This window comes from Cucurbita pepo, chromosome 5 (genome assembly GCF_057944985.1).
Source record: "Cucurbita pepo subsp. pepo isolate OVF chromosome 5, ASM5794498v1, whole genome shotgun sequence".
Taxonomy (NCBI): domain Eukaryota; kingdom Viridiplantae; phylum Streptophyta; class Magnoliopsida; order Cucurbitales; family Cucurbitaceae; genus Cucurbita; species Cucurbita pepo.
In genome coordinates this window covers 15713704-15725845 of record NC_141802.1, presented here as the reverse complement: position 1 = coordinate 15725845, position 12142 = coordinate 15713704, and the positions used below count along the sequence as shown (strand labels likewise).

General features: G+C 34.8%; 2 protein-coding genes and 2 non-coding genes across 5 annotated transcripts; 3 read left to right on the top strand and 1 right to left on the bottom strand.

Moving 5' to 3' along the window:
- Positions 1–898: 898 nt before the first annotated feature.
- On the top strand, positions 899–4401 carry LOC111796142 (protein SKU5 SIMILAR 14-like). 2 transcript variants are annotated; one of them, XM_087124236.1, is made up of 9 exons: positions 899–1013; positions 1211–1386; positions 1454–1563; positions 1722–1992; positions 2097–2193; positions 2266–2614; positions 2695–3060; positions 3208–3286; positions 3951–4400. In XM_087124236.1, exons 2-9 carry the CDS (start codon positions 1234–1236, stop codon positions 4146–4148), a joined length of 1623 nt encoding a protein of 540 aa, XP_086980362.1. In that variant the 5' UTR covers positions 899–1013; positions 1211–1233; the 3' UTR covers positions 4149–4400. The 2 variants fall into 2 exon arrangements, with proteins under 2 accessions (XP_086980362.1, XP_023534618.2); XM_023678850.2 differs by lacking the exon at positions 899–1013 and having other exon boundaries at positions 3951–4401.
- Positions 4402–4935: 534 nt separating this feature from the next.
- Positions 4936–5017, top strand: TRNAS-UGA (transfer RNA serine (anticodon UGA)). Its single transcript has one exon. It is a non-coding gene; the product is annotated as a tRNA-Ser (tRNA).
- A 550-nt stretch (positions 5018–5567) lies between these two features.
- TRNAS-UGA (transfer RNA serine (anticodon UGA)) lies at positions 5568–5649 on the top strand. The gene has a single exon. It is a non-coding gene; the product is annotated as a tRNA-Ser (tRNA).
- A 4113-nt stretch (positions 5650–9762) lies between these two features.
- Positions 9763–10755, bottom strand: LOC111794731 (calcium-binding protein CML37). Its single transcript, XM_023676856.2, has 2 exons — positions 10494–10755; positions 9763–10358 (listed from the first exon to the last, which is right to left on the bottom strand). The coding sequence occupies exons 1-2, from the start codon at positions 10659–10661 to the stop codon at positions 9939–9941; spliced, it is 588 nt and encodes a 195-aa protein (XP_023532624.1). The 5' UTR covers positions 10662–10755; the 3' UTR covers positions 9763–9938.
- Between the last annotated feature and the right edge of the window lie 1387 nt (positions 10756–12142).

Below are 12142 nucleotides of genomic sequence, written 5' to 3'. Positions count from 1 at the left end.
TCAACACTCGAGAATTACTCTTCTACTATTCTATATGGGAATAAGTGAATTTCATCTCGTAAAATTATGTTTCTAACTCTCTATTCAGTCAAGTTTTCAAAATGATAAATATATTAAATTGGCTCTAAAAATCATTTTCATCCATGCAAATAAAAGGACAAGTCGCAAAGTTTACAACTCACTCAAAGACTGAGTCACATATGATCATCTTATGAAATATCAATATTCTCAATTAACTAATTTATACAAAGAGATTAAATATTTCGTGACCTAATCTTATACAAACTCATTGTATATAATATCTCGCTCACATGTGCTCACATGAACGAACTGAATCAAATCATTCGTAATAATTATGATGACACCAAATGGTATATTTTAATATCAACAAAGACCAAATTAGAGTTAACCTTGAACAGAGGAGAGTGAAGAGTGAACCAATAATTTATGAGCAATTTTTTTCTTTTTAAAGAGAATATTTATAATATTTGTTTATGTGATTAAGGTATGTGCAATAATTAATGAGGATCCCTCCCCGGCTGCGCCAATCCCGTTGGCTGCTTGCTTAGCTTTGTAGCAGCCCCACCCAACTGGGCCACCGACATATCCAGTAGCCACTCACTTCGCTTGTAATCCATGCATTACCAACTTCATTTTCACTCTTTAATTAATATGTTTTGGATCTCACACAAATGCATATTTATATAAACAATATTATGTTTAATTAATAATATCTTAATTATGTTTATAAATTTTGAAAAAAGAAAAAAAAAGAAAGTAGAAGGTGAAAGATAATATAAGGGTATGTATGCAAATAAGAGGTAATTAAGAAGCATGAAATCCGCCGGTTACAAATGTATGAGCTCGTGAGGGTTCTGCTCATTCCTTAAACCAAACTCTACACTCTACACTCTTCTCCATAAACCCTTCCTTTTTCCATAAATAATATAACCATTCTCTACTCATCCCTTCACTTCTTCCTCTCCATCTTTCCTCTCTCTCTCGTTCTCTAGGTATCGTTTTCTTTTCTCCGTCTTCCGCTATCGCTCGTTATTCGTCTTCGAGTCTTCGAGTCTTCAAGCTTTTTTTTCTCCTGTAGAGCCTGAAAATAAGAGACAGAATTTTACGTTCTAACTTTTTAGAGTACTCTTAAATATTGGATTTGATTTGGTTGGAGTGTTGAAAACTAATTAGTTTGTGTTGTGTGAAGCTTGTGGCAGGGGAATATCGAAAATGAGGGAGGGCAATTTGGTAAATTTGATCTTGGGGATTATATTGGTTTGTTGCACTTTGAATACGTATTGGGTGAATGCAGAAGACCCGTATAGATATTTCACATTTCAAATCACGTACGGCACACGTGCTCCCCTTGGTGTTCAACAAAAGGTTTCATTCTCAACCTTCCTCTATTCCTCTCTCTCTATATATATTCTCATTTATCTCTTTTGTATAGGTAATTCTTGTGAACGGGCAATTTCCAGCCCCAAGGATCGAGTGTGAGACAAATGACAACATAATTGTAAATGTCATTAACAAGCTCGATGAGCCTTTCCTCTTTACATGGTTAGTGTTTAAAACATTGTTATTTATGATATCAAATATTTGCACGTGAATCTAGGATTATTATTAGTCGTGTCACGTTCATCTCTTTGAGATTCAATTTCTCATATTATTATCGAACTTATCCTATTATAAATAATTAATAATGTCGATAAATTTAGGAGTGGAATCAAGCAAAGGAGAACATCGTGGCAAGATGGAGTGCTAGGAACCAATTGTCCAATCCCTCCAAACTCGAATTGGACATACAAATTCCAAGTTAAGGATCAAATTGGAACCTTCACATACTTTCCTTCCATCAACTTCCAAAGGGCAGCCGGTGGCTTCGGAGCCTTTGTGATCCAACCTAGAAGTGTCATAACAACTCCTTACCCTATTCCCAATGGCGAGCTCGACCTTCTGATCGGCGATTGGTACAACACCGACCATAAGGTAATTTCCTTCTCGATTTACATTTCATCTACAAAAATATTAAATTATAAACTTAACAATGAAAAATTAAACATTTGAACTATCTGTTATATCATATCATGTAGACGTTACGTAAGAAATTGGAATCCGGAGTTCAGCTCCCTCTACCTAACGGTCTTCTCATAAATGGAAAGTCGAGTACAACACTAGTTCTTAAAAAAGGTAACATCCAAAGAGTTGCACTTGTTAAACCTTAGAGACGTTGTTAAAGTACTAAACTTTATGTTTTTGTAGGGCTAACATACAAGTTAAGGATATCAAATGTTGGGATAGCAACATCAATAAACTTCAGAATTCAAGGACATTTAATGACACTCGTGGAGGTTGAAGGAGCACACACCATGCAAGAGACATACGAGTCATTGGACATTCATCCAGGCCAATCCGCCGCTGTTTTAGTGTCTCTCAAGAACTTAGCATCCAAGAGCTATTACTTTGTGGCTTCTACTCGTTTCACAAAGCCAATTCTGAATGCCATTGGAATCCTTAAATATGAAGGCTCTACTACTCCTCCTTCCAAGCCTTTGCCCATTGGACCAACCTACCACCTTCATTGGTCCATGAAACAAGCGCGGACTATAAGGTTTTAACATCCCATATTTTTCTAAACGCTATCATCATTTGGTTACACAAATGGGGTTGATTTTGTTTGGAATTGAACAGGCTAAATTTGACGGCAAATGCAGCAAGGCCAAACCCACAAGGGTCGTTCCATTATGGGAACATAACGGTGGTGAGGAGGCTGATAATAGAGAACTCATTGACAAAGATAAAAGGAGCTCTTCGTTGTGCGGTTAACAATGTGTCTTATGTTGATCCACCAACGCCATTAAAGTTGGCTGATTGGTTCAAAATCCCTGGCGTTTTTGATATCAATACCTTCACCGATACCCCAACTTCTCGACCTGCGATGCTTGGTGTCTCGGTTGTTAATATTACTCTTCATGATTTTGTGGAAATTGTGTTCCAAAACAAAGAAAGCACTGTCCAATCTTGGCATTTTGATGGAACCAGTTTCTACGTTGTTGGGTATGTTGTTTTTATTGTTTTTTTTTTTTTTTTCGTAAATTTTTAAAAATATATATATATATTTTTTAGTTTTTAGAAATTTTCAAATATGGAAAATTAAAATTAAAATGATCATAACTCATGACCTTTATGTTTATATTTTTTTAGATATGGTTCGGGTGTTTGGACATATAACATGAGAAAACGCTATAATTTAGTGGATGGTATCTCAAGACACACTGTTCAGGTAATTTTAACTTGCCCATGTCATTTATTTCATTGTAGATTCATATTTAAATTTGTAGGTTTAGATTAGAATAGGTTGTTATGCATCTCATTGTTTTAAATAATGTTGTATTGTTTTTATTTTCTCTAAATTTCAGTATTTCGTATTTAAGCACGTAAGACCATGATTGTGTTTTCAAGAGAAGAGGTTGTTTTAAACGTTTTTCGAAGTTTATCTTTAAATAATATTCATTTTTAAGAGTTATATTCTCACATTAGAGATGAACATGAGACGTAGTAGTGACTCTGAGTATGTAGAAATTTAGGGTCGTTACATGAGAAAACATTATAATTGAGTGGATGGTATCTCAAGACACTAATTTTAGCTTGCACACATCATTTATTTGATTGGAGAGCATGGATTAGTTAATTAATATATATATATATATATATATATATATATATATATATATATATATATATATCTTTTTTTATTTACTTTTCTCGTTTTATTAAGAGGTCAAGTTAATAGAATAGTATCGAAAATCAAATCATGCTCGATAAGGATTTGAATCTACAACATGAATTGTAGAGATTCACGTATCCTATAAATTATCGAACTAAATAGAATATTATAAAATAAAATTTATATAAAGAAGAGATTGATTGGGGTTATGTTTGGACAGGTATATCCAAGGTCTTGGACTGCAATATTGGTGTCATTAGACAACAAGGGTATGTGGAATATGAGGTCTACAGTATGGTGGAGAAACTATTTGGGTCAGCAATTGTACTTTAAGGTATGGAATGATGAAAAGAGTTTGTATACTGAGGCTGACATTCCACTCAATGCTATCAAGTGTGGCAAAGCATCCAAGTATTAATATCAACCAGCCAAGAACAGATATTAATTTCATTTCATTTCTGTGTTCAAAAGCTTTTAATTTGGTCGTTTTCTCTTTAATTAATTAGGGTTTTAATTTAATTTTCAGTCATGAGAGGGTGACTGTTAAGGTTTAGTGAAGAAGGAAGAGAGAAGAGAGGGTTTGTATTCTACTTTGTTGTTAAAATTATTTATTGTCCTTTCTAAGTTTTAATAAATCTTTAAGCAATTCCTTTCGCTGGTTTAATCAGTTTTGTTTAGTCTTTAGAATCTATAAATAAGATCTGAACTTTTCACGACCCGTTAGTAGCTAATATAACTCAATTGGTCAAAGGATTCGGGTCAGGATTCGGCACCTGATGGCCCCAACATTCCCTTGCATCCTTGCATCCCCTGGGACATGATTACATTATCTACTCTTCCCTTCTTTAGAGTGAAGATTATCCCAACAAACCAACATGAGTTTAGTTATCCTATCCTCAGGACCCTTCTCATCGAATGTGGTTTCTGTTAATTTATGTACCCACCTTTAACTCGATTGTCGCATAGTAACGACAATTTGAAATCCAGATTCGGCACCTGATAGCCAAGACATTTCTCCTGCATCAATGCGACATGGTCACGTTACAGACACCTACTTCTGTCTTCTTAAGAGTGAAGACTATACCCACAGACAAATAAAGGTCGTTCCAGCATGTTTTGTCCTCACTGACATGCTTCCTAGGTGTAAAATCATTAATTTGTTGGGTGTTTCGTTTACATTCGTAATTTATGCCAACAAGCGAATGGTTGATATGTCCGAGTGGTTAAGGAGATAGACTTGAAATCTGTTGGGCTTTGCCCGCGCAGGTTTGAACCCTGCTGTCGACGATTCATTTCATCAAACCTTTATTTTTAAATTTCTTTTATGAACTAGGTCAAATAAATTAGAAATAGAATCGATAAGAAGTTACCTACTCCTCGCTTCTTAAGAGTGAAGACTATCTCCACAGCCCAACACACGTTCTTCAAGTATGTTTTGTCCTCACTCACGTGGATCCTAGGAAAACTTCCAAGAGGTCACCCAACCATAAAAAAGAAATGCGCGCTTAACTATGAAGTTCCAATGACTGGAGCTACCAAAAAGGAAGGTAGTCTCAGTTCGTCCATGTACCCCTCCTTTAACGCGATTGTCGCATAGTAACGACGATTTGAAATCCAAATTCGGCACCTGATGGCCCCGACATTTCTCCTGCATCCCATGCGACATGGTCACGTTACCGACACCTACTTCTCTCTTCTTAAGAGTGAAGACTATACCCACAGACCAATACAGGTCGTTCCAGCATGTTTTGTCCTCACTGACATGCTTCCTAGGTGTAAAATCATTAATTTGTTGGGTGTTTCGTTTACATTCGTAATTTATGCCAACAAGTGAATGGTCGATATGTCCGAGTGGTTAAGGAGACAGACTTGAAATCTGTTGGGCTTTGCCCGCGCAGGTTCGAACCCTGCTGTCGACGATTCATTTCATCAAACCTTTATTTTTAAATTTCTTTTATGAACTAGGTCGAATAAATTAGAAATAGAATTGATAAGAAGTTACCTATTCCTCGCTTCTTAAGAGTGAAGACTATCTCCACAGACCAACACGAGTTCTTCAAGTATATTTTGTCCTCACTCACGTGGATCCAGGAAAACTTCCAAGAGGTCACCCAACCATAAAAAAGAAATGCGCGCTTAACTATGAAGTTCCAATGACTGAGCTACCAAAAAGGAAGGTAGTCTCAGTTCGTTCATGTACCCCTCCTTTAACGCGATTGTCGCATAGTAACGACGATTTGAAATCCAGATTCGGCACCTGATGGCCCCGACATTTCTCCTGCATCCCATGCGACATGGTCACGTTACCGACACCTACTTCTCTCTTCTTAAGAGTGAAGACTATCCCCACAGACCAATACAGGTCGTTCCAGCATGTTTTGTCCTCACTGACATGCTTTCTAGGAAAATTCACAGGACCCCTGTCATTCGGATGTGGTTTCGGTTAATTCATGTACTCCTCCTTTACTTGTTTGTCATACAATAGGTCGGTTCCATTTTGTGCACACCAACCAACTGGTTTGCAACCTAAATCAATATGTCTTAGGTCGGAATTTTCTTATACACTCGTAAGAATCCCATTATAATTTTGAGTGCAAACTACATCACACATGTTTTTAAGCATGTAAATCCCTAAATTTATGAACTTTGAAATACATTTTTGAAATTATATTTTAATAAACATGCTCTTATCAAGTTTATGTCCTAAATTTTTAAAAATAACTCGTCACAATGTTAGTATCAAAGGTGACGTGGATAAGAGGGTCAAAAGCCATAAATTTTGAAGATTGAAGGAAAAGAGGATGTCTACATAAAAAAATTCGGTAGGAAATCTGTGGACATGAAAGGATGTCAGATATATTCCAAGTCTCAAGAAAAACCTGATCTTTGTTGGTGAGTTGGACAGCATAGGTTATACAACTACGTTGAAGAATTCGTGGAAGATTTTGAAGGGTGCTATGGTGGTAGGACGTGACACAAATTCTGGAACCTTATACACCACTGCAAGGTGTATGAACATGAATGTTGTTGCTGAGAGTGCTCCAAATTCAAGTCTATGGCACAATAGACTTGGACATATGAGTGTCAAAGGAATGAATATGCTGGCTCTGAAACGAGTTTGGAAGGTCTGAAATCTGTTGATACGAGTCATTGTGAGAATTGCGTTATGAGCAAATAGAAATGAGTTAGCTTCACAAAGGCTGACAGAGAATTGAAGTGTGGTTGGACATGGTCCATACAGACGTTTGAGGGTCATCTCTAGTTCCATCACTTGGCGGATCAAAGTTCTACGTCACCTTCATCGATGATTTCAGTAGGATGGTGTAGATTTATTTCATGAACCATAAGTCATATGTGTTTGTCAACTTCAAGAAGTGGAAAGCTAAAGTTGAAAATCAGATCGGCTTGAAGGTCAAATGCCTGAGGCCTGACAATGTAAGAAAGTACGACAAGTTAGAGTTTAAAACATTTTGTGTAGCTGAGAGAATTAGATTAATGAGAACAGTTCCTAGTAAGGCAAAACAAAATGGCGTTGCAGAAAGAATGAACAGAACATTGAATAAGCGGACAAGAAGCTTAAAGATTTATTTTGGACTATCAAAGACATTCTGGGCTGATGGTGTGAATATAATAGCCTATTTTATCAACCTGTGAATTCTCTTTTAGTTACATAACTCAAAAACTACAGATCTATCACTCAAGAAACTCCTCAGTTCTAGGTAAAATCAAAACGAGAAGTTCAGAACCTTACCTTGTTCGTTCTCGGATTTTCTTGTTGAAATTGGCGAATCCACGACGTAAACTCTTCCTTCAGCACCCAGAGGAGTCTTGATTCAAAATTTCTTGCCTTGGATTCAATCTCCAATTGCATATTCGAGGCGACCGACCTCTTTGCTCTTCTTCTCTTCCAAAGCCCTAACTTCTTCTTTCTTTCTCTTTCACTCAACTTTTCGGACCCATCAAATAAGAGTAGGGGCAAAATGACCATTTTGTCCCTATGTTGACCTTAACCGTCTTTTTTTTTTTTTCTTCTTCTTCTTATCTTATAACTATCTCGAGCATAGTTTCCTTCTTCGTCGACTCGAGCCTCGCGTCTCCTCAACCTCCTAAGCTCGGGTGTTACAGGTTCAAACCGACCTGTAGGTTTGTCGTCATTGCTTGATTTCCCTACAGTTCCATTATGCCTGCCCTCTAACCTCCTTCGACAAAAGCCGACTCGTCTTCTCCAGCCACCACTTATTCCATAGAACTTTTCCTTGTTGAACGTGACCACCACGATCAAAAAGCCACATTCAATGTTCTTAAATTCCGTGAAGTTCCCAGTTGATCAAATAGACGATTCTTCCATCATTCATTTAATTACTGATGCTGTCACAAAAACAACGTATAAATTGTGGGCACAACTTGTACAGACAATTACAATAGCAGTGGTGAAGAATCAAGTAATAAAGACAACCCAACAATACTTGTTAAGCAAGATAATGAAGCTTAAAGGACATGACATGTGATGAAGCTGAAATAGAACATACCATAGAATTGAAACCTTGATCAGAAGAGAGCATCCCAAAGGAATCATATTCCAAAGCATTAGTTGATTGCCTTATGAATGATGAGTTGTGATCTGAATCATGTATTATGAAATAGAAGCTAGTAGTAGGGGTTGTTTTACAATTGATTAGAATATGGTAGAATGAGTTAACTACCATGATTACCTATAAAAAGACAAGCTAAATACAACGTCACATTTGGAAACCCGAGTTTAGCTTAGTGTTTATTATGCCTTGATTTAGACATCTTATTAGTATCGCCGTAGACAAAGTTACTTCTCTATAAGGGAAAGTTTGCTAACTCTAATAGTGAACCTATCTCGATTGATGGAGTCCACATGTATATCGAAAATAATCACGAAATGATACATATAGGGTAGAGCTTTGAGTTTAGGTCTATTCTGTATCTCATGTGTGGAAACTAACAAGGGTCTCTCAACAAGGCTTTAGGTCGTAAACCTACCCATGAGGGAGTTAGACCATATATTTACCGAGTAGTTAGAAGCATAAGGGTTACTCCCTTCCAAAATTTGGCATGACCTTATGAGTACTTATGAGTCAATAACTAATCTTTTTGATCAAAAAATTATCCATAATTCCTACCATAGGTCATTAGCTTTGAATAAGAATGAGTTCTACTTCACAAATCAGGATATATAGGATCACGACCTAGGATAGGATCACGACTCATGCATTAGTAAAGGACTAATTTTTACTAATTAGTTCCCCTCAGTTTCTTACAAGACTCTGAGGAGCAAATGTGTTATGAGGAACCTTATGATTAGATAATACACCGAGATGAGGGCAATGATTCGCCTGATCATAATCACTTGAGTCAGCCTAGGTGAACCTCGTAGGACTCATGTTGGGTCCAAACATGAAAAAAAAACCATAGGTTATTATATTCAAGACCCACTAGAAGCTTCGATGAGCTATTAAACTTATGGGTATTTTTCATGAGCTTAGAATTATGATATGGTATTTAGCTATAAGTTATGATTCGATATGGTATTTAAATATGGTATTTAGCTGAGTATTTTTATATTCATTTTTTACTCTCTCTTTTTCATATGACAATTGATAAAAAATCGATGACAAGAGATTTTCAAAGCCGTGCAACTATAGGAGATCAATAGACTCGAGTTCACATTTTGATTTTCATGTAGTTAGTACATTGTATGCTTATTCTAGTCTTGCTATCTTCTTCTGTATTATAAACTGAATTATTTTAAGTAATGTTATTGTATATGTGTTTTTTATGTCTTCCCTCACTATGACTTATGTTTTAAAAAGAAGAGTTTTATCGAGTTTTTGAACCTTTGCTCGAATATTGATGAAATGTCAATAACATTAGAGATATAATTTTTAAAAATTTATAAAAATATAAATTCATTAAAAATTCTAGTGGTTAAAATTATATTATGTTCATATTCATAATACATTTTTTCATTATATTTTACCAACTGCATATTTAAAGAACGAGAGTGAAAATTCAATAGACATCACATCCACACTATTCATTACTACTTGTAGTAGTGGCACATAACCAACATTAAGGTACCCATGATAACATGAAGGTAATCACTACAATAATAAGTATTTGAAGCTTAAAATTTCGTTGTCCAACATTGAACCATAGCATAGCCTCAGCCTTATGACTCCTAATGCTTAAACGAATACGTACCCATGAGGCTCGAAAACTCATCGATATCAATAAAGCCATCCCCATCCTTGTCCACACCCTTCACCATTTGGCGGCAGGCCTTCAGGGTGGTGCTCTCCCCCAATATCTTCATGATCTCCATCACCTCCTCCGCGCTTATCTTGCCATCTCCATTAGAATCATACACTTTGAAAGCGCTTTGTACGTCCCCCATCTTCACCTCCCCGCCGCTCATCGTGTACAACTCCACGAACTCCTTCAACTCCACAAATCCATCTCCATCCGCATCCACAAACTCGAACGACTTCGCCGCCTCCGCATCGGAGATCTCTTTGCTTCCCGACATCGCTCCATGCGCAGCCTTGTACTCCTCAAACGAGATCTTCCCATCTTTGTTCGTGTCAAATTTGTCGAACGCCTTTTACAAGTAAGAAATACATCTGCATTATTATGAGGTCTTTTGGGAAGCAAAAAAAAAAAAACAAAGCCATTTGAGCATCCAATATCATACCACTGTGGAGAGTCGTTATTCCTAACATAATTTGGAGCTTACCCATTTGATCTCCTCCAAGTTAACACGGACATGCTTCGAGGAGGTTGAGGAGTTGGAGATGGATTTGGACCTCTGTTTAGGTTGGGTGGATGAGGGAATTTGTTTCAGTTGTCGCTTTGGTGAACAGCTTGTGAATAAGCTTAGTACGCTTCTTCCTTTGTTTTTCATCTTCTATTTTGGATGGAAACTGGAAACTGAAAAGTGTAAGTAAGTGGCGATGTTTTTAAAGGGCTTTTCAGTTCAATGGGAGCCAGTTCTTGGAGGTGACCATCAATCCCATTTATACCAATTAATTTATGTTTTAATCATATTTATTTATTCCTAAAAATATTATTAAATTTCCAATTTCATTCTATTATTAAACTCCTAACTCCTAATATATTAAACATAAATTTGAATTTTTTTTATAAAATATTAAATTTTTAATTTTTTATACAATAATGAATAGGTCAATCATCCATTATACTTAATAAAATTGGATATGCAAGAATTTATCGAAAAAAATAAAATAAAAATTAAGAATTTATTAGACATTTTTAAAATAGAGAAAATTAAAAATTTCGTAAAATTTAAAAATTATACTCTTATTGACAATTAATATATATTAGTTACTTAATTGGAGCATAAATTCGCATTCATCTTTTATAAAGTAGTAAATAAAAATATATGACGTGTTTAAATAATACTAGTTAATATAAATAAATTAATAAATAAATAATAAAATAAAAGGAAAGTTGCTTTTCTTAAAGTAAAGTTACTTTGTCCAAAAGCTTCTAGTTTTTAGTTATTCTCGTTTAACACGTCATACTATTACAAAAAAAAGAATATTACTTATTATTTTCTTTTTTGCAAGACAAAAAAATATATTATTAGATCTTAAACATACAAACTCCTACAAAAAAAAAAATATATATTATTAGTTTTAACGGTTTTTTTTAAGGATATTATTAAAAAAATTTAAAAGTTAGAAAAGAATATGTATATATTTTTTAAAGGAGAATTATAAATTGGAATTTTTTTTAATTAATTTAAAAAAATTTCGTACATATTTGACTACCACATTAATTTACGGTTTTCCATTTTAAAATAAATATATTATCTTCTAGAAGTATCGTATATAACATATTTCATTTGACTTAGTATTATAAAAAGTTTAATTTTTATTTTAATGTTGTTAAATTTCATTGTAATGAAATTTGAACATATTTATGTGTGTGGTTATTATGAATGAGAATATAAGGTGAAAACTATAGTATTATAGGAATTGGAGAATCAGAACATATATTATAAATGAAAAAGTTAGGATAAAGAAAGGTGATTGACATTTTAATAAACCTAAAAAAAGAAAGGTAAGGAAAGAGATGCCTATATATTGAAAGGGAATACATTCTTATTTCATCTTTTTATGTTCCAATTGGATTTCAGATATTAATGCTATGCAATTTGAATAGCATCATCTTTCTTTCTTTTTCTCTATTGTCGAATATATATCATGCGTTCATATCGAGTACTAATTATCAAAAACATATCCAAAAAGATGCCTTTTATATTGCTTTATACTCATTTGTGTTGAAATTCGATATCGTTTACCGTACAAAATTTATTTAAGTTGTGAAAACTATATGCCACTTTTAATATGTCAGAATAAT